The sequence below is a fragment of the Callithrix jacchus genome, chromosome 13, assembly GCF_049354715.1.
Source record: "Callithrix jacchus isolate 240 chromosome 13, calJac240_pri, whole genome shotgun sequence".
In the NCBI taxonomy this organism is placed as follows: domain Eukaryota; kingdom Metazoa; phylum Chordata; class Mammalia; order Primates; family Cebidae; genus Callithrix; species Callithrix jacchus.
Window position 1 is genome coordinate 89,790,189 of NC_133514.1, and position 23,076 is coordinate 89,813,264.

General features: G+C 45.8%; 1 protein-coding gene across 7 annotated transcripts in view; it reads right to left on the minus strand.

Moving 5' to 3' along the window:
* Positions 1-23,076, minus strand: part of ST8SIA5 (ST8 alpha-N-acetyl-neuraminide alpha-2,8-sialyltransferase 5) — a 77,181-nt gene that overhangs the window by 40,004 nt on the left and 14,101 nt on the right. For 5 of the 7 annotated variants that reach the window (XM_035270948.3, XM_078348084.1, XM_078348087.1 and 2 more), the window contains one exon: positions 1,030-1,137. The exons of the other annotated variants lie outside the window; for them this stretch is intronic. In XM_035270948.3, the coding sequence (XP_035126839.3) occupies positions 1,030-1,137 (108 nt within the window). The remainder of the gene's footprint in view (positions 1-1,029; positions 1,138-23,076) is intronic. 7 annotated transcript variants of the gene reach the window in all.

Consider the following 23,076-nt stretch of genomic DNA (forward strand, 5'->3'; position numbering starts at 1 on the left):
GCCAGCATAAGACCCTCTAGCCCAGGCCACAGCGTTTGGCCACCCCACACCCTCAGGCCTGTCTGTAGACCTTTGCCTGACTGGTTTCTGACATCAGAGCATTGAATAAATACATACACATCAGGGGTCCTTGAAAAACCCATTACTTCTCCTCTGCAGGGTCAATTTAATGTCTGTGTGTTAAAATCACCAGCAACAAAATTACAAGCCTCTCTCTCAGGAAAAAGGACCTGAGAGTTACCCCCTCCTTAGAAATACAAAAATCAGGAAACCAAACAGCTTAATCAGCCCCTGGGAATGCTTAGCTGGCAGGTTCCAGTCACACCCAGCTCCCAGCAGAAACCGTATCCTGCCTCGTCTGCAAAAATTCTTTACAATACCCTCCCTGCAATAAGTGTGCCCAGCCTGAGAATATTTCATTTTAGTTCATTCAACAAATATTACTGATCAAGAGGAAATAACCACATGATGGAGTGCATAGCAAATCTCAGCACCATCTTGATGGAAATGGTTCCGCTCCAGCCAATGACAACCTCCCCAGTGGGAAGAGCAGGGACTGTCTGGGCAGGGGACTTCAGAGAAGCAGGGAACACCCACCTGACGCCCACTCCTTGATGCCACCCACACGCACACCCCTACACACACTTGTTGGCTGATATCTGAAATCCTTGCAGCAGAGACAGAGCTTTGGCCCCCACCCCTAAATGGAAGTTTGAGCTCAGGACTCCCACCCCACCCCCCATAGAAGGGCCAGTGAATAATGGAAGTTTGAGCTCAGGACTCCCACCCCACCCCCCGATAGAAGGGCCGTGAATCCCTGCTTGGTTGTGGTTGGGTCCTACGCCTCATCCTTCAAATTCATTCACCCTCAAGTTAAAGGAACCAGGTAGGATACCAGAATGCAGGGAGTTTTGAGCCACCAGAACAAGTCTGCTTCTTCCACCCTAGGAAGTAGACAATGTGGCAGGGGCTGCAGGGCCACCCCGAGTCAGGCTTCCCCCCTCCCTGGCCATTTCCTGGGGTCTGTACCTGGAGCTGGAGTCACTGCCGCTCTGCACTGCTGGATCATCCGTGACATTAAAGAGCCCCGTCCAATTGGTCAGCTGGTCACCACTCTGCCAACCAAACGGGAGGCCTCTGGCAAGAAAACGAGGCAGTCGGTACTCACACTCATTTGCTGTGTTAAACCTGCCTACCAGAGAGCCACATTCTGTCGCTGTGCCCAAGTGACACATGCCCTTGGTCATGCAGTTAAAGGAGACGATGGAACTGACTCTGACCATGAGGATGGTGATGACAAGCCACAGCCCTCTGCAGTGTTCTCTGCTCTCCTGCACCCATCCTCTCACTGCATCTGTACCACAGGGACATTGAGACTTCGCAAGACGAAGGTCACAGAGCACCTCTACCTCCTATACCATGCCATCCCTCAATTCCTGACTCTAGTTAAGCCAGAAGAGAGTCTTAACACAAAGCCAGCACCAGCATTGTGTCCTCCTAAGAAGCCAGACACACTTCAGAGCTTTTAATAAAATTTACAGTATTCCAGCACACAAGGATACCGCTTTTGGTTCAAGATGTGTACTTAACACACGTTTATCTCGACTCCTTCCCCAACCCTCACTAAAATGACAGCAAAGGGACAAATTCAGACATGCATGTGGGGAGAAGGCCTTAGAAGGGCCAGCAATAACACACTGGAAGAAAAGCACAAGGTCATGGGCCTCCACCAGAGAGTGGACGTCTGACTGGCTGCCAGAAGCAGATCTACTTGCAGTGAACAACTCAGGAAGGCTCAGGAGTGGAAGGTCCCCAGGGCCAGTGGAGGTGGGAGTGCAAAATGGACCTAAGAGCAGGATTGTTTGAAGTCTGCACAAGAAACAGACAACCCTCTCCCCAGTGCCCCGTGCATTCCCAAACCAGGCCTTCTTCCCAAGCCTGAGCAGTCTGGCCACTCCCCTGCCCACCTCATGGATGTCAGGAGATTGCTCTCCGGGGAAGCTGACTCAAGTTCTGCACTGTTTTCTTATATCAGAGATGCTACACTGAAAACAGCGAGTGTGCCTGAAAGTCTGCTTACTGAGTGCACCTGGCTTCTAAATGCTTGGGCCACACACCTTGCCTTCCAGGTTTCTTGAGGGATGGGTTTCTCAGGAGGGAAACTGATCCTCTCAAAAGAAATAGACATGGAGGAAAGGGCTGGTGCCTGCCTGATTGCCCCGGGGCAGGCTTTCTCAGCCTGGCACTATGGCGTCTGGAGCTGCTACTAGTTTGTTGTGGGGCCCTGCTAGCAGAGAGCTGCACACACGAGGTGCTCCAGCAATGCTTTGCTGAGTGACTGTGGACCCGGCTCTCAAACTCTCCAGGCTCCACAGCAGAGGGGACCTCAATCTGGGAGAGGAAAAGGCACAACTCACAGGGGAAGCCCTCTCAGAGAGGTTTAGTAGCTTGCCCAAGATTGCAAGGCTGACAAGTAGCTAAGCTAAGATTTAAACCCAGGGCTAACTAAATGCTTCTACTCCTAAAAGCCTTTACCAGACAGCTTATAGGCCAAGAAAACAGTAATATTTCCACCTGAGATTTTGTAAACTAGCTAGTTCACAAACATATCAAATCAATGTCCAGCCCAGGAGTCTATTATGAAACTCACCAGTCCTTAAGAAATAGCCTGGCCAGCTAGACTTCTTCCCACAGAATGCATGAAAGGTCAGCTAGCCAGCCACACTGTCGTCCTCTTACCTGTGGTGAGACCCCATGACTCTTCATATGGCAGTCCCCCCGCCCCCCAGGACTATAGAAGTGAGGAACTACTGAGCAGAAAATATGATGACTTAGAAAAGTAGTCATTATTAAGGGGGGGGAAGGGGGAAAACAAGCTACAGAAGAATATATGCAATAGTAGTTCCATTTCTGTAAGGTCTTATACAAGAAAGCTGGTTACTTTTGTAGGTGGAATTAAAGTTTATTCTTTCTTTTGATTTAGCAATGTTTACTCATTTATCTAAAAAAAAACCTGATTGCATAATTTTCAAAACCAATATATTATATAATTTAAATTCCATCCCTGAGCTAAGGATAGGCACTATTATTAGCCAAAGAAACCCCAATGAGGAAAGTGTGTGGAGGTATAAAGGAGGATGACAAAAGAAAACAACATTTCATGGCTGGGCGTGGTGACACATGCCTGTAATCCCAGCACTTTGGGAAGCCAAGGTGGGAGGATCACTTGAGGTCAGGAGTTTGAGATCAGTCTGACCAACATGGTGAAACCCCATCTCTACTTAAAATAAAATTATTCAGATATGGTAGTGTGCACCTGTAGTCCCAGCTACTTGGGAGGCTGAGGTAGGAGAATTGCCTGTACCAGGGAGGCAAAGGCTACAGCAAGCTGAGATCAAACCATTGCACTCCAGCCTGAGTGACTGAGACCTCATCTCAAAAATAAAAATTAAATTAAATTAATTTTTTGTAATTTTTAAATAAAGCATTTTATTCACTCATCTGTTTATTGAGCACCTACTATGCACCAGAAGCTGCTAGTTGCTGGGCCAGGTAACAGCAAAGAGTTTGCTCTCATTTCCAAAATGCTCAACATAAAATTGAGATAATTACACTAACTCAACATGGAAATATTAGAAAACAAGATAGGGAAAAATCAAGTGGTTAAAGGGAGTGCTGTAACTGTTTTTTTTTATGTCTAATTTATTTTTTAAAAAAGAGATTTGAAATAAATATGGCAGGATTTAACATTTGTTAACACTGCTAATTCTCAGTCATGACTGCATGAATGTTTGTTACATTGTTCTCCATATTCCATATTTCCATAATAAAAATACACATAAAAATAATTTTGTTTTGAGATGGAGTTTCACTCTTGTTGCCCAGGCTAGAGTGCGATGGTGTGATCTTGGCTCACCACAACCTCTGCCCCCTGGTTTCAAGTGATTTTCCTGTCTCAGCCTCCTGAGTAGCTGGAATTATAGGAGCCCCACCACAATGCCCAGCTAATTTTGTATTTTTAGTAGAGACAGGGTTTCCTCCATGTTGGTCAGGCTGGTCTCAAATTCTCAACCTCAGGTGATCCACCTGCCTTGGCCTCCCAAATTGCTGGGATTACAGGCATGAGCCACCATGCCCGGCACTAAAATAATTTTTAAAAACCAACTGCTTGACTGTGCTAAACTCATAATCATTAACAAGGCTTTGGAGTAGCCAAGGGCAGCTTCCTGGACTCAGTCAGCCTTGCAGAATCTTTGCACCTTGCAGGTTAAGCTAGTATTGAACACAGCCATGCACCTAAGGAAACAGAACATATAAAGAATTAGGTAAACTGATTTATTCAACACTGGATTCAGATATTTAGAGGCCCCAAGCACTGAAAAGTATGTGGAGACTGGATTCAGATATTTAGAGGCCCCAAGCACTGAAAAGTATGTGGTGCCACCTCATGCCCATACTTACTCAAAAGTTATGTGCCTGTTAAAATAAAAATAGCTCTGTCTGGATTTTCTGATTATGAAATCCAGGATATGTTTGGGGCGGCTCAGCTTTTCTCTGTCATGTGGTTATTGCTGACAACTGACTCAGCCAGTCCCCAGTCCGGTAACCCACAGCCATGTAACTTAGCCCCTTGCTCTCATGGCAATGAATCCTACAGCCATCAGAGGGTGGTGTAAGCTGCCCATTCTTCCCTGAGCCAACTGCCAGGGGAATTTCAGGACAGAAGGCAAAATCACATCTCAGAAAAGCAATTTAAAAATAGGTGGAACTCTGTCAATATTAGACAGATCAACCAGACAGAAAATCAACAAGGATATCCAGGGCTTGAACTCAGACCTGGAGCAAGCAAACCTGATAGACATTTACAGAACTCTCCACCCCAAATCCACAGAATACACATTCTTCTCAGCACCACATCACACCTACTCTAAAATTGACCACATAATTGGAAGTAAAGCACTGCTCAACAAATGCAAAACAACTGAAATCATAACAAACAGCCTCTCAGACCATAGTGCAATCAAGTTAGAACTCAGAATTCAGAAACCGACCCAGAACCGCACAGCTTCATGGAAACTGAACAACTGGCTCTTGAATGTTGACTGGGTAAACAATGAAATGAAGACAGAAATAAAGAAGTTCTTCGAAACCAATGAGAACGAAGACACAACATGCCAGAACCTCTGGGACACATTTAAAGCAGTCTCTAGAGGAAAGTATATAGCAATAAGTGCCCATATGAGGAGAATGGAGAGATCCAAAATTGACACCCTATCATCAAAATTGAAAGAGCTAGAGGAGCAAGATCAAAAAAACTCAAAACCCAGCAGAAGACAAGAAATAACTAAGATCAGAGCTGAACTGAAGGAGATTGAGACAAGAAAAACCCTTCAAAAAATCAATAAATCCAAGAGCTGGTTTTTTGAAAAGATCAACAAAGTAGACAGACCACTAGCCAGATTGATTAAAAATAAAAGAGAGAACAACCAAATAGATGCAATAAAAAATGATAAAGGGGAAATCACCACAGATTCCACAGAAATTCAAACCATCATCAGAGAATATTACAAACAACTCTCTGCACATAAACTAGTAAACCTGGAAGAAATGGATAAACTCCTGGACTCCTGTGTCCTCCCAAACCTAAACCAGGAAGCTGAAACTATGAATAGACTAATAACAAGGTCAGAAGTCGAGGCAGCAATTAAGAGCCTACCACACACAAAAAGCCCAGGTCCAGACGGGTTCACAGCCGAATTCTACCAGACACACAAAGAGGAGCTGGTACCATTCCTTCTAAAACTATTCCAAACAATCCAAAAAGAGGGAATCCTTCCCAAATCATTTTACGAGACCAACATCATTCTGATACCAAAACCCGGCAGAGACCCAACGAGAAAAGAAAACTTCAGGCCAATATCCATGATGAACATAGATGCAAAAATCTTCAATAAAATATTGGCAAGCCGATTGCAACAGCAAATCAAAAAACTTATTCATCATGATCAAGTAGGATTCATCCCGGGGATGCAAGGCTGGTTCAACATATGCAAGTCTATCAACGTAATTCACCACATAAACAGAACCAAAAACAAAAACCACATGATTATCTCAATTGATGCAGAGAAGGCATTTGACAAAATTCAACAGCCCTTTATGCTAAAAACCCTCAATAAACTCGGTATCGATGGAACGTATCTCAAAGTAATAAAAGCTATTTATGACAAACCAACAGCCAATATCATACTGAATGGGCAAAAACTGGAAGCATTCCCTTTGAAATCTGGCACTAGACAAGGATGCCCTCTTTCACCACTCCTATTCAATATATTACTGGAAGTTCTAGCCAGAGCAATCAGGCAAGAAAAAGAAATAAAGGGTATTCAAATAGGAAAGGTGGAAGCCAAATTGTCTCTATTTGCAGACGACATGATAGTATACATAGAAGACCCCATCGCCTCAGCCCAAAAACTCCTGAAACTGATAAGCAACTTCAGCAAAGTCTCAGGATATAAAATCAATGTGCAAAAATCACAAGCATTCGTCTACACCAATAACAGACTTAAAGAAAGCCAAATCAAGAACGAACTGCCATTCACAATTGCTACAAAAAGAATAAAATACCTTGGAATACAACTCACAAGGAACGTAAGGGACCTCTTCAAGGAGAACTACAAACCACTGCTCAACGAAATCAGAGAGGACACAAACAGATGGAGAAACATTCCATGTTCATGGTTAGGAAGAATTAACATCGTGAAAATGGCTATACTGCCCAAAGTAATTTACAGAATCAACGCTATCCCCATCAAGCTACCATTGACTTTCTTCACAGAACTGGAAAAAACCACCATGAACTTCATATGGAACCAAAAGGGAGCCTGCATAGCCAAGTCAATTCTAAGCAAAAAGAACACAGTGGGGGGGCATCACACTACCGGATTTCAAACTATACTACAAGGCTACAGTAATCAAAACAGCATGGTACTGGTACCAAAACAGAGATATAGACCAATGGAACAAAACAGAGGCACTGGAGGCAACACAACATATCTATAACTACATAATCTTTGATAAACCTGACAAAAACAAGCAATGGGGAAAGGATTCCCTGTTTAACAAATGGTGTTGGGAAAACTGGCTAGCCATGTGCAGAAAGCAGAAACTGGACCCCTTCCTGACACCTTACACTAAAATTAACTCCAGATGGATTAAAGACTTAAACATAAGACCTGGCACCATAAAAACCCTAGAAGGAAATCTAGGCAAAACTATCCAGGACATAGGAGTAGGCAAGGACTTCATGAACAAAACACCAAAAGCATTGGCAACAAAAGCCAAAATAGACAAATGGGACCTAATGAAACTCCACAGCTTCTGCATGGCAAAAGAAACAGTCACTAGAGTGCATCGGCAACCAACAGAATGGGAAAAAATGTTTGCAGTTTACCCATCTGACAAAGGGCTGATATCCAGAATTTACAAAGAACTCAAACAGATTTACAGGAAAAAAACAAACAAGCCCATTCAAAAGTGGGCAAAGGATATGAACAGACACTTTACGAAAGAAGACATATATGAGGCCAACAATCATATGAAAAAATGCTCATCGTCACTGGTCATCAGAGAGATGCAAATCAAAACCACATTGAGATACCATCTCACACCAGTTAGAATCGCGATCATTAAAAAATCTGGAGACAACAGATGCTGGAGAGGATGTGGAGAAAAAGGAACACTTTTACACTGTTGGTGGGAGTGTAAATTAGTCCAACCATTGTGGAAGACAGTGTGGCGATTCCTCAAGTCCTTAGAAATAGAAATTCCATTTGACCCAGCAATCCCATTACTGGGTATATATCCAAAAGACTATAAATCGTTCTACTATAAGGACACATGTACACGAATGTTCATTGCAGCACTGTTTACAATAGCAAAGACCTGGAATCAACCCAAATGCCCATTGATAATAGACTGGATTGGAAAAATGTGGCACATATACACCATGGAATATTATGCAGCAATCAGAAATGATGAGTTTGTGTCGTTTGTAGGGACATGGATGAATCTGGAGAACATCATCCTCAGCAAACTGACACAAGAACAGAAAATGAAACACCGCATATTCTCACTCATAGGCAGGTGATGAAAAATGAGAACACATGGACACAGTAAGGGGAGTACTAAACACTGGGGTCTATTGGGGGAAAAAGGGGAGGACCAGTGGGAGGGGGAGGAGGGGAGGGATAGCCTGGGGAGAAATGCCAAATGTGGGTGAAGGGGAGAAGGGAAGCAAAGCACACTGCCATGTGTGTACCTACGCAACTGTCTTGCATGCTCTGCTCATGTACCCCAAAACCTAAAATCCAATAAAAAAAAAAAATAGGTGGAACTGCTGCCATTAATAATATCCTCCAAATATTGTAAGATATTATCTTATTAAAATTTATGCCAATGGATTAAAAAACATATATGTTCTAGGCACTGTGATAGATTTACATGTTATTTCAAATCTTTCCAAAAGCCTGTAGGTGGGTATTAGTATCCCCATTTCACAGAAGAAACTGAACCTAGCAAAATTAGATGTACAACCTGCCCAGATATTATGAAGAGCAGAGAAAGTATTCAAGCCAGAGCCCAACGCCGGGGCCCATGTTTCTTCCTTCTTTCCTCTAACTCCATGTTCTCATGCTCTTTTTGGAGGGAAAAAAGACTTTTCCATTGTTCAATATTTTTAATATTATTCGAGCTGCTGCCATTGCTGTGGCACCGTTTAATGATGAAGTCTCTATATAAAACACACCATAGGCTGGGTGCGGTGGCTCACGCCTGTAATCCCAGCACTTTGGGAGGCCAAGGCAGGTGGATCACAAGGTCAGGAGTTCAAGACCAGCCTGTTCAAGATGGTGAAACCTTGTCTCTACTAAAAATAAAAAAACAAAAATTAGCTAGCATGGCAGCAAGCATCTGTAATCTCAGCTACTTGGGAGGCTGAGGCAGGAGAATCACTTGAATCCAGGGGGTGGAGGTTACAGTGAGCAAGATCGCACTACAGCACTCCAGACGAGGCAACAGAATAAGATTTAAAAAAAAAAACACACACACACACAATTGAAGACCCAAAGTCACAGAATTTCTGGAACTGGAAGAGGCCAGCGGAGGCAATTTTATGCGGGACACAGGAGGGGTGAGGAAGTGGCACCCACGTAGCTCTCCATTCACAGTTTGTGGGCTCCTGAACAATCTGCCTTCACATATGGTGAGCTGGGTCCAAGTGTCCACAAGTGCCCACACAGATGCTGGAATCGCCGGGGAGGTTGAACCAAAAGAGGCTGAACTTGGAACCTAGGCAGGGCACTTGGAACCGTGGACTTGGTTCCCCGCAGAAGCCCCACCCCTGATGCCAGAGCCTAGGACCCCATGTACTGAGTACTTAACCCAGTGGGGCACAGCATGCAGCCCAGTCATCAAAAGGCTGTCCATGTGCCTCAAGACAAAATGCGATGGAACCCATCCTTGCAAACCACCTCCAAGATCCTGCTTCAGGCTAAGGCCCCAGTATGCACTGGAGGGTGAGACGGAAGCCACTGTCGATGCTATGCTCTGTTTTTCAGGTCGGTAGAGGACAGGAAGACAGCTGCTTCCTAGATGGTCTCCTTGGTCTTCTTGCCTTCCGTACCCAACAGCCTAAACACTGCCATCAGAGTGAGCTTCCTAAGGATTATCCCAATAGCACTCCTTGTCTGTTCCAGAACCTTCCAAGACTCCCCATGACCCAAAGGACAGGATTCCAGACCCTCAATTCAGTGCCCCATCAGTGGCCACACAGCTTCACTTGCACCCCTCTGCAAACCTCAGCTTGTAAACCACGATTGTGCTCCCACACTCACCCTGCGCCTCACCTGCCTCAGCGTTCCTCAACCTCCGACGTCTAGCTCAAGCTCCACCACTTTCCTGAGGCCCTCCCTGACCACTCTGGCCCAGCCCATGAGGCTGTCCTGCCTCAGAACCAAGTCAGCACTAACTCATACAGTTTCCAATCCAGCCTGACTCAGCGGTCACCTCTATCTATCTATGAGTTCTGTCACTCCTACATAATTATGGTCCTTCACAGGGAAGAAACTAGACTTTATATCTAAACCTGAGCCCCAAATTGTCCTTCTCAAGGTCCTTAAGCAACCAGATTGGGGAAAGGGGGATGGGGTGGGTGCCTTGAGGTTCTAGAACTATGGGATCCTGAACTCCACCCTCCCCAGAGAACCCCCTTAAGGAAAACTGGAACAGGAAGGTCTTACCCGTCCTGGGAAAGAGGAAGAAACAGAGGGAGGGGAGGCCAGCCAGAAACACATGCCAGAGTGCTTGTTGAATCCAGCCCTCCTGGGGCAGGCGAAGGGTCTGCGGCCGCAGAGGTGTTAGAGGTGTTCCCAGGCAAACCCCCACCCAAGAGACAAGGTTTACAGTGGATAATGCAGAGCTAGTAAGGGGCACCAGGCAGGGAGGGGTGTGACTTGAAGGGCCACAGGGGCTGTCCCCTGTCCCTAAAGTCTCTTACCCATTAACCTGTCACTCAGACTCCAAAAGAATGACAGTGTTGTGACCAACAATTACAAATGGACTTCAGTGTTAGGAGATACTGCTGCCCTCAAGAACTGATGGTGTGGTTTTAACCATTAATTGGGAAATGACCACCTGTGGTTTTAACCATTAATTGGGAAATGAAGTCCTGGGAGGAGTCCAGAGGTGGGGGGTGGTAAGAGAACAGAAAAAGCTGGGAGCTGGAGGAGGCCAGGCCAGGGCTCTGCTGGGAAGAACTACAGTGCTAATCTCAGAAACCACTAGTTCTCAGTGAGTAGCAAATAGCTCCAATTGCTAAACAGCCTTTGGCAGGATTTCAGGCAGAAGCACCAGGTTGATGAGGGAGAACGTTCTGGACAAGAAGGTATTATCAGTGCCACTCCATCACTCACACATCTGCAGCTGCCATGTTCCTTTAAAGGTGTTAACATCAGCCACAAAGGTGGCCACTTTCTTCAGAGCTTCAATAGCCATCCAAGCAACTGACTCACCTCCAGGGAATGCTTGCCTCTAGAGATTCTTGGAGAGGTGAACTCACATTCCAACATTCACTAGCAGTGTGACTCTCAGCACTGAACCTCTTGAAGTCTCAGTTTTCTCATCTGTCAAAGGGGATGAATAACCCTCGATCTAAGGATACAAATAGTCTATAAAAACAGACATATAAAGGCTAACACACATATAAACACTTTTACATCTAATAATACCCAATTTAAATGTATTTAACCCAATGTTTGCTTCCAGAAAAGATAATGGAGTGGTTGAAGGACAAGGTGAGAAGTCTTCCTTTCACTTTGCACACGCTTTTCTAACTTTTGATATTATACGTACTTACATTACTTTTTCAAAAAATAAACAAAAGTAGGCCTAGCACTTTGAGAGGCCAAAGCAGGGGGATAGCTTGAGCTCAGGAGTTTGAGACCAGCCTGGGCAACACAGTGAGACCCTGTCTTTACCAAAAAAATTAAGAAATTAGCTTGTAGTCCTGGCTACTTGGGAGGCTGCAGCAGGAAGATCATTTGAGCCCAGGAGGTTGAGGCTGCAATTAGTCATGATCCTGCCACTGCACTCCAGCCTGGGTCACAGAACAAGATGCTGTCTCAAAAAAGAAAAACAAATAAGCAAAAGCAGGCTGGGCACAGTGGCTAATGCCTACAATTCCAGCGCTTTGGGAGGCTGAAGTGTGAGGACTGCTTGAGACCAGAAGTTCAAGGCTACACCGAGCTATGATTGTGCCACTGCACTACAGCCTGGATGACAGAACAACACCCTGTGTCTAAAAAAGAAAAAAGAAACAACAACAAAAATTTACAAAAAAGAAACAAAATTAAACTTTGGTATGGGTTTAATCTCACTAGTAATCAAAGACATGCAAATGAAAATAATACAATCTTATTTTTAACCTATCGAATTGATAAAATATATGTATTGCTAATACTCAAATCTGGTCATTGGTATCAACTTTCTGAAAGATGATTTGGAAATATCTATGAAAAGGTTTAATAATACCTATACTGGCTGGGCACAGTGGCTCATACCTGTAATTCCAGCACTTTGGGAGGCCAAGGCAGGTGGATCACCTGAGGTCAGAAGTTTGTGACCAGCCTGACCAACATAAAGAAACCCCATCTCTACTAAAAATACAAAATTAGTCGGTGTGGTGGCACATGCCTGTAATCCCAGCTACTCGGGAGACTGTGGTAGGAGAATCACTTGAACCTGGGAAGCAGAGGTTTCGGTGAGCCAAGATCATGCCATTGCACTCCAACCTGGACAACAAGAGCAAAATTCCATCTCAAAATAATAATAATAATGTGCTAGGTGGGCATGGTGGCTCACTTCTGTAATCCCAGCACTTTGGGAGGCTGAGGTGGGTAGATCAGGATGTCAGGAGTTTGAGACCAGCCTGGCCAACATGGTTAAACCCCATCTCTACTAAAGATACAAAAAATTAGCTGGGCTTGGTGGTGGGCACCTGTAATCCCAGATACTTGGGAGGCTGAGGCAGGAGAATCACTTGAACCTGGGGAGGGGGGCGGAGTTTGCAATGAGCTGAAATCGCGCCATTGCACTCCAGCCTGGGCAACAAGGTGAGACTCAGTCTTGAAAAAATAAAATAAAATAATAAAAATGCTTATACCTTTGGTCCCAGTAATACCCCTTTCAGGATTTTATCCTCAGGAAGTTACCAAAATCATAAAGAGGGTTTGAACCAGACAGACTGTTGTCTAGAGTCTTATTAATCAGGCAACCTAAATATGCACCATGACGAAAAGGCTGGGGACTGCAGTGCTTCAAAATGATGGGAGGGCTGGCATGGTGGCTCACACCTGTAATCCCAGCACTTTGGGAGGACAAGGCAGGAGGATTGCTTGAGCCCAGGAGTTCTAGACCAGCTTGGGCTAGTCTAGAACTCTACTAATTTTTTTTTTAATTGACTGGGCATCATGGTATACACCTATAGTCCCAGCTATTTGAGAGGCGGAGTCAGGAGACTCACTTGAGCTTAGGAGAGGAAGGCTACAGTGAGCCCTGACTGTGCCACTGCACTCCAGGGAGACCCTGTCTCAAAAAAACAACAACAAAAAACCACAAGGGTGGTCATCATATATAGAAAGATATTTTAAATGACACCAAAACATCATATATATAAAGATGTTTTAAATTACATAGGGCAACCATTAAATTCAAGCCAAAAAAAGACAGAATATATGTGTAAATTCACTATTATTTCATGTATCTTTTTTAAAAATGCTTAGTGGAAAACCTGAGAGAAAGCAAGCCAAAAAGTTCCTATGTCTCTGAGTGGTAGGATACTGTGAGGTTTTTTCCCTGCTTCTTCATACTTTTCTGCTCTAAAAACTTCACAATGAACATGTATTATTATAACCACATCAGAAAGTGGCAACAATGTAAACTCAAGAAAATACAATAATAGTAATAACAAAATATTAATCCTAGACAATTTTCCAGGTTGCTTAGAGGCACACAGTAGGTCCTCAATAAATTGTTCTGGGACTGTCTCAAATAACAGAAGTTACCTTCTTTCTACTCCTCTCCTTTTTCTTAGAGTATTATTAGCAAATTTGAAGTCCTTCCTCTTCTTTAAAATGTGTAGATAAATCATTCTCAAAATTAAACAGGCTTTTCATCAGTTTTAGGACCCAGGGACTTCCTTCTAAAAAATCTGGGAGCCATCTCTTTGAAATGTAATAATCAAGGAAGACAGCACTCCTATTTCCAAGTTTCTGTGGGAGGGTAGGAGCCTCACTTCAGTAGGTGTCTTGCTCCAACTTGCAAAACTATCTCCTGTCATAAAGATATGAGACGTTTGGGCTGGGTGTGGTGGCTCATGCCAGTACTTTGGGAGACCGAGGCAGGTGAATCACAAGATCAGGACTTCAAGACCAGCCTGGCCAATATAGTGAAATACCATCTCTACTAAAAATACAAAAATTAACCGGGCATGGTGGCACGTGCCTGTAGTCCCAGCTACTGGGAAGCTGAGTCAGAAGAATCGCTCGAAACCAGAAGGCGGAGGTTGCAGTGAGCAGAGATCACGCCACTGCACTCCAGCCTGGGCAAGAGAGTGAGACTTCGTCTCAAAAAGAAAGAAAGAAAAAGATATGAGAAGTTTGTTTCTCCTCTGTATAAAGCCAATTAGCTAACACAGATGGTCACCCCAACTACCAGATCAAATGAAGATGAACTATGTGTGACAAATGGCTCTATCAACTACTTGAGGGCTAGCTGTTTATCTGGAGAAGATGCAGGTAGCGGGTTGTAGCTGCCTGGTTATGTAAAGGGGGAGATTTCTTTTTGTCTTTGCAGTCAGATTGCCTGTGATGAGCACTACATTCTGATTTAATGCTTATCCAGTGACAAAAATATTTTCTTTCTCTACTAAAAGAAAAAGGCCTTTTGGTACCAGGAGGGAAGGTAATGCTGATGATGAAAATGAAAAATGAGGAAAACTAAACAGGGACAGTTATTTCATGCTGAGAATGCCATGCCTTACTCCTGAGTAACTGCTGCCACCCATAACCCTTGGGAAACTAGTGATCACTGATCACCTGACCCAGGGCCCCTACACCTTCCTCTTGCCCCAGCAGGAGAGCCAGGCCCCTGTGGAAGGTGGGTACCCCAAGGATCAGCAGCCAGAGTGGCTGGAGCCACAGATCTGAAAGCCTTTCCTGACCCAAGTCTTGACCTAGAACAAAGCCAAATCCACTTCTCTTTGAGACAACTCAGTCTCAACCAGCAGCCACCCCAGAACAGATGCCCTTACCTTCCTGACAAATCCCATCCTGGCCAGGGGAGGGCCCTGCTCATCCTATGACTGTCATCTCTAAAGTTAGGGATGGCACTATAACATGCACACTTTCGCTCAAGAAGCTCTCTCTCCTCAGAGAGCTCATCCATGCTCTTCTCGGACCTTTTAGAGCATAATGCACCCTGGATGAAACAGGCAATAAAAGTACAATCACACATTAATAATTTATATTTCCACAAAGTGCTTCACTTCTACCAGGGAGCAAATTGAAACCTGGGTGTGAGGGGACAGGACAGACAACAAGCGAAGCAAAGGCAACAAGAACAGGGGAGGTGTATGCACTGCCTGAGGTGTGGGAAGATAGGCCTCGGGTTGCCACTTCGCTCATTTGTCCAAGAGATACAGGAAGTCCAGGCTTTTATTTTTAATTTCCCAGTTTTTTTTTTTTTTTTTTGGAGACGGAGTCTCACTCTGTCACCCAGGCTGGAGTGCAACGGCATGATCTTGCTCACTGCAACCTCCACATCCCGGGTTCAAGAGATTCTCCTGCCTCAGCCTCCCAAGTAGCTGGGATTACAGGCTCATGCTACCATGGTGGGCTAATTTTTTGTATCTTTATTAGAGATGGGGTTTTACTGTGTTGGCCAGGCTGGTCTTGAACTCCTGATCTCATGATCTGCCCACCTCAGCCTCCCAAAGTGTTGGGATTACAGGCATGAGTCACCGCCCCTAACCCCCAGTTCTTAAATGCTGTCAACGAATCCAAACTTGAAGCACTGTGCAGACCAAATATGACATGCTGTAGTCTGGGGACCGCCCACTGACAGCCTGAGTTGTGACATCTTGCTCCATCCTGACCCCAGCCCTCTGAGGGAGGGAGGCAGAGTACACTGTCAGCCATCACATCTGAAGAAACAGGCATGGAGTGGGGAAGTTAGCTCAAGCCACTCCTGGGTTTCAGGCAAAGATAGGCCTGGAACCCAGGAGTCCTGACTCCCAGTTCAGTCCTCTCGGCATCCAAGGCCTGGATCCTGTCCCAGGAGTCGGTTGCACACAGCACACCTTGGGGTCTCTCCATATTGAGGTGCTGGGTCAGCGGCCTCAGCCTTCTGGCCTCATGCTCGACAGACCCAGTCACCTTTGCTACCATATCCACAGTGGCCCAGGTGAGTGCCGTTCCAGAGTTCCAGGGCCCTGCCTGTCACCACCCCTTTCCCTCCTGCTTGACAGGCATACAACAGGAATGAGAATGACTGACTGTACTCCCTATTATTACAGGGATAACTTTGAATAGGCTCTATTAAAAAAAAAACAATAAAAGAAAATATCATTCACAAACATTGCCATTTAACTTTTGTGGGAGAATGATCTATTGAATTATTCATTTCTATTTTCCCTCCTCCATTCCAGAAATGTAGCTCAGTTTTTTTATCTTCAACCCAGGGCCAGCTGGGTTGTGGGGGCTGACAGGTTTCAATGCTCAAGAAATTGTGCTGTGAAGAAACTGTGTGAGAGCATCCTAGGGGAGGAGAGGGACCAGTGCCTCTGGATCTGGGAAGGGCTGTGGTGGAATTGGTAAGACCAGGCCCACTGCAAGGCTCCTCAAAACCAGGAAGCCTGTGCTAGCAGCTTGAGGTCCCTCTCTGCACATCCTGTTGGGAGTCACTCAGGGTGGTTGGCAAAATATTAAGAGAGATATTAGGGAACGTTGTAAGATCATAGTCTCAAACCTTTTGGAAGGCCAAAAGGTTTTCATTATCTTGTAATAATGGGACAGGCTGAGGCAGCCAGTTCTTACCTTAGAGCATTAGGTCATAGGGTAAAGATTAGGGATAGTAGAAGCTTCCCCAGTTAAGTCTGTTTACCCCACATTCCTTTGTCCCTACTCTAACTACTTGTTTACTCATGTAAACTTAGTGCTGGATGGTCCTCTCAGGGGGCAGTCAATCAGGGGGATTACCTGTCAATAGTGTTTGCTCTGGGCCCCGGAACCAAAAGGTTTTATCATTTGCAAAACCACTCTTTCAACCATGCTAATTATCCACAAGCATGTTGACTTAGGACCTCTGTTATTAAATCTATACTGAATAAATGCAAGGAGGAAGAGTAAGATGGGGTTGGGTAGCTGCAATCGCCCTCTGAGAGCACCTGACGACCTCCCTAGCCCACTTTTCACTAGACTCAGTGTGTGAGTGTATTTTGTTCATCCATTGTGGAGTCAGGGTTTGCAGGGCAGACCCCTACATGTGGTGGTCAACGTCTCAACATCCCTCACAAGGGATAGCAGGACCTCAGAAAGGGGCAGCTCAGGAGGCTGGACCCAGGGCTCCAGAAGCCTCCAGAAAGCAGCAAGCAGATCAGCAGGGCCAGCACAGCCCAGGGAGCCCATGGCACTGTTCTGTTCTACACGCGACCTCCAGGGTCTTCACACAATCCTGGGACGGGGAAGACCCTGAAGCCACCTCAACACTGGTGGATTCAGTTTCCCACAAACTGGTGGTCAGGGTTTTGTCATGTTTTTAATTAAAAGAAAGTTTAAAAATGAGCCATTTCTTTCACACCAAGCCAAGCTTGTGAAATACAATGTATAATTGCTTTTCTATTGTTAATCGGCAAATCACTTGCATTAGACCTCACAGCATTGAGGGTCCTTTTTACATTCATTCTATTTTTATCTTGTTATATATGCATAATATTTATTTCATTATATGATTCTATATTGGTCCAAATGCCATCCCAGGCCACATACTGAGGCTCAACAGTGAGCAAGCCACCGAAGCCTTGCCCCAGCAGTTTCTACCAAAGGGAGACAGATATGATGACAATAAACTAATAGGTGACAAAATGTCTCATACGCTAGAGGGTAAAAGGTGTTGTGGAAAAAATAAAGGGAAGAAAGGGGGATAAGGGGCTTGCGGTGGGGGAGGAAAGTTACTCCACACAGGGCTATCAGGGAGGCCTCTCTGGGAAGGGGATGCATAAACAGGCCAGGAAGTGGGTGGTGATGGGCCAGGTGGATGCCTGGGGAAGGATACACTAGGTGAGGACTGTCCCCTGCAAAGGCAGAGGCAGGAGGAGGATGAGCTTTCACTGGTGCCAAGTGAACCAGGGGCAGGGTGGCCAATGATGAGGCATCAGTTCATGGAAGAAAGGAACACAGCCTTTCTGGGGTCCCTCAAAGCCATGTGGGAAAAAGGTGGGCCTAATTTCATCTCTGGAGGATCCAAGAACTCACCCAAGAGTCTCTGCAGGTTGGGCCCAGAATGTGGGCCTCCCTCTGTCCCTAGGGGGCTCAGACTGTCCTTCCTATACCCACCCCCCATAGCTCTCCACCATCGCCAGGTCCAAGTAAGGAGATGGGCCTCTCAGAGGAGGTGCCAGGACCTTCCCACCCAGATCCAAGTGAAGGTGCTGCTGGCTGCGCAGCATTCTCAGAGGGATGAACAGGCGCAATGACTAGGCTCTGTGCTCCCTTGCCTGTCCATGCTCCTGACTCACTCTGCAACTCACATTACTTACCTGTGAAACTCCAGAGGGTAACATTCTCCTCATCGGAAAAGGGAAGGGGTTTCATTCACCAGGGTCCACGTTGGGGGCCTTTCATTGGAGGCAAAAGAAATGATGCTGCAGGGCAGGAGTGTCCGGAGAGAGGAAAGGAACCGGGAAGACCTCAACTCCTAGCCTGTCCCCCACCTCCCCCGACCTCTGCTCTGCACCCTAGGGAAAGGAGGAGAGTGGTGAAGCTACGACAGGCACTGGGGCTGATGGAGCTCTGCGGGTGGAAGCAGAAGGGCCTCCTTGGGACCCCTGGCCCTGCATCCTGGGTCCTGATGAGCAGGCAAGCATCCTGGATTCTAAAGCCACCAAGGCTCTGCAGGGCCAGGGGAGTGCAAGCATTTACAGTGCCAAGGCAGGGGGAGGGGGGAGTACACACTGGGGCACCCAGCCATGGGAGAGGTCCAAAGAGAGAAACAGAGCAAGCTCCAGGTAGAGCCCCAGGACTGCCTCCAGCCTTCATGCTGCAATAGCCCAAGCGTAGGCCCCCAAGGCCAACCTCAGTGCGTTTCTGCTCCCCAGCCTAGTGTCCTAGATGTCTACTGCCCACCCACCCCTCCCTGCTTGTCTCCACTGCCCACCTCAGGAAGAGACCCACACAAATGGGTAACTGGGGGCAAGCAGGCATCCAACAATGTCATGCTCCTTCCAACTGCTCTTTGTCAGACATTTCATTTAAAGGAGAGGCTCCTTCAAGAGGTAAACAGGTTGGGGGAAGAGGTGAGTGAGCACCAGACTTGCAGCTCTCCTCTGCATTCAGGCCCTAAACAGTGCACCACAATGAGCACACTGCAGACCCCTCCCTTCTCCTTGGGGGGGCTGTTGAGGGATGTGGATATGGTGGGTGACAGTCCTCTCAAACGCTCAACCAAACATTCATCCTAACCGCTCTGTCTGCCAAGGGCTCCCACAAATACTGTTTTATTCATCTTATTACATGCCCGGATTCCCTATCTGTGTGCACACGTGTTAGTGCATGCATGTGTGCACACCTCTGAGGTTAGTGCCCATACGCTCCCCCAAACCTGTGGAACCCAGTCCAGCTGAACCTAATCAACCATTTCATTCCTGCACTTGGCTGTTTGCTTCTACAAGTTCCTTTGTTATAGGTTGAATTGTGTCTCCCCAGAATTCCTATGTTGAAGTTCTACCCACCCACCCCCAGCACCTGTGATTTTGACCTTAGCTGGAAATAGGGTCCTTGCAGATGTGGTTAGTTAAGTAAGACGAGGTCATACTGGAGTAGGATTGGCTCCTAATCCAATATGACTGGTGTCCTTTTAAAAGGGGGAAATTTGGACATAGAGGCATGCACAAAGAAGATCACTAGGTGAAGATGAAGCCAGAGATCTACAAGCTGAGGAGCACCAAAGACTATCGGCAAACCACCAGAAGTAGGGAAGAGGCACAGAATAGATTCCTTCTCACAGCCTCAGAAGGAATCAATGCTGCTTTTTTGATCTCAGCCTTCCAGCGTCTAGAACCATGGGACAGTAGCTCTGTGATTTAAGCCTTCCAGTTTGTGGTCCTTGTTACAGCAACCCTGGTAGTACACCCGGGGTTGCCTCTCTAATCCTTTGGGCAGAAATCTTACTCTTCCTTTTCCAGGCTCCACTCAAAGCCTAAATCTTGACCAGTGGTTCCCAAATCAGCTCAATGGAACATTGGGGCACCCTTTGAGCCTCTGCAGAAGAGAGGAGAAAAAATGGTGGAGGTAGGGTCAAGAACAAGGGAACTAGGTACGCAGGACTGGAGCCCCCATCCTTCCTTCTAAGGTGAGCATGGGCTCCTACACAGCCCTTGGCCAGAGGGTTCTCTCTGCCCTCTGATTTTACCAGCCTTGAACAAGAGTTTGCACCACCCACTTGACATTTAGCATATAAGATAGTTGTAAACTCTTCATGTGTGTTTGAGCCCTCCCTGCCCTCCCCCAAGAGAGCACCCCGTTTCATCCATCTTGGTAACTGTGATGGTTAATTTTAAGCATCAACTTGATTAGATTGAAGGATGCAAAATATTGTTCCTGGGTGTGTCTGTAAGGGTGTTGCCAAAAAGATTAACTTTTCAGTCAGTGGACTGGAAGAGGCAGACCCAGCCTCAATGTGGGTGAGCATCATCTAATCAACTGCCAGCACGGTTGGAATACAGCAGAAGTACTGAGTCTCCCAGCCTTCATCTTTTTCTGTGCTAGATGCTTCCAGCCCTGGAACATCAGACTCCAAGTTCTTCAGCTTTGGGACTGTTGGACTTAATACAAGTGGTTTGCCGGGGGCTCTCGGGCTTTCGGCCACAGACTGAAGACTGCATTGTTGGCTTCCCTACTTTTGAGGTTTTGGAACTTGGACTGGCTTCCTTGCTCCTCGGCTTACAGAAGGCCTATTGTGAGACTTCACTTTGTGATCATGTGAGTCAGAACTCCTTAATAAACTGCCCTTTACATATACATCTGTTCTATTAGTTCTGTCCCTCTAGAAAACCCTGACTAATACGGTAACCAACGTCTATAGCTGCACCAGTAGAAATATACCAGGAGTCACATATATTATTTAAAATTTTCTGGTAGCCACATTATAAAAAAGTAAAACCTCATGTAATAAAATTGCTTAGAACTAAATACACAGACTTATAAATGAGTGTATACAAAATTGGTGAAATGAGAATTGATGGATTGTATCAATGTGAATTTCCTGGTTGTGATATTGTACTATATTGTTTGGGGTGTTTTTCTTCATTTGTTTTTGTTTTTTGAGACATGGTCTTGCTCTGTTGCCCAGGCTGGAGTGTCGCAGTGCTGTCATAGCTGACTGCAGCCTCAACGTCCTGGGACCAACTAATCCTCCCACCTCAGCCTCCTGATTAGCCAGGACTACAGGCATGCACCACCACACTTGGATAATTTTTTATTTTATTTTTGTAGAGACAGGTTATCACTCTGTTGCCCAGGCTAGTCTCAAACTCCTGGAGTCAAGTGATCCTCCCATCTTGGCCTCCCGAAGTGCTAGGATTACAGACATGAGCCACCATGTCTGGTCATGATATTGTACTATATTGTTTTGAAATACAATATCTTTGGAGGAAACTAGGGGAAGTGAATACAGGTTCTCTCTGTGTTATTTGTTGCAGCTGTGTATGAATCTACAATTCTCAGAAAGACTTTCTGAAAGTAAAAAGAAGCCAGGAGCAGTGGCTCACTTCTGTAATCCCAGCACTTTGGGAAGCAAAGGCGGGTGGATCACAAGGTCAGGAGTTTGAGACCAGCCTGGCCAATATGGTGAGACACTGTCTCTACTAAAAATACTAAAATATATATATATATAATTATACACACACACACACACACACACACACACACACACACACTGGGCATGGTGGCAGATGCTTGTAATCCCAGCTACTCGGGAGGCTGACATAGGAGAATTGCTTGAACCCAGGAGGCAGAAGTTGCAGTGAGCCAAGATCACACCACACCACTGTACTCCAGCCTGGGCAACAAGAGTAAAACTCCATCTCAAAAAAAAAAAGGCAAAATTAATTTCAATAATTTAGCCTAATATATTCAAATATTATCATTTCAACATGCAAACAATATAAAAAATTAAGGAGATATGTCACATCCCTCTTTTGTATTATGTCTTTGAAATCCAATGTGTATTGTGTATGTACAGACAGCATGTCTCAATCCAGACACCACACTTCAGTGCTCAGTAGTCCAATGGGGCTAGTGACTAGTGGACAGTGCAGGGCTAGTACACAAAGGGCACTCAGTGGATGCTTGCTGTATGAATGAATGAATGATGAATGTACCAATTAACCAGCCTGAACTAAGAGGGGCCTGAGACTGGACCTGCAGAATAGCACCTCACTAGCAGAAGGGCACTGGGTAGGAGTAGGGGGCCATAGGTGTGGGGACATTGGCTCTGCAGGCACTGCTGGGTGGAAAGAGAACCCCCCACAATGAACTTGGATTAGAAGGAGGACAGCAACCCAGCCTAACACGGAAGAAAGAGAAAGCACTTGGGAATTCTTAAGCCTTCTTTCAGGAGTTGTGGGGTGTGGTTTATTTTAGGAAATGGCAATGGTGGTCTTAGGAATTATAAATCCTTTGATCTGCTGAAAAAGAATGGGGAGTTGGCAGACTGCAGGAGCAAGGGAAGAGAGGCTTGGCCTTCCTTTGCCCAGAGACTCGGCAAATGCAGCACAAAATCAGATGGGATCTCAAGCTGGATTGAACGTGTATGCATTTTATTCTCCCAGGACTCCCCTCCCCAAGTGTGGTATTAAACTCCCAGAACCCCCCAATGTGGCATCCCACACACATATCCCGGCTTACCTGCCTTATTTCCATTCCCTCCACCCACCCAGTCCAGGGGCTCTGCAGGACCTGGGGGTCCCCTAGAAGGAGCCAGCAGTCTCCAGCCTGAGCCGTTCTCCTGAAGTACCAGTCCCTTGTGCCCCACATACCAGAGCTGGAAGGGGAGGCCACTTTGCCCACCCACTCACACTGCATGAGGCTAAACGGAGACCAGACAGGCTGTCAGTCAGCTTCACAGAGCACTGGTGTCTAAAAAGAAATTAAACTCTTTGATAGCTTCCATCACCTGCTCTTCCTGCCTCAACACCTCAGCCTGTCCCCCAGATTTCTCCCAAATCCAGTCTCTGAGACCCACCAATTC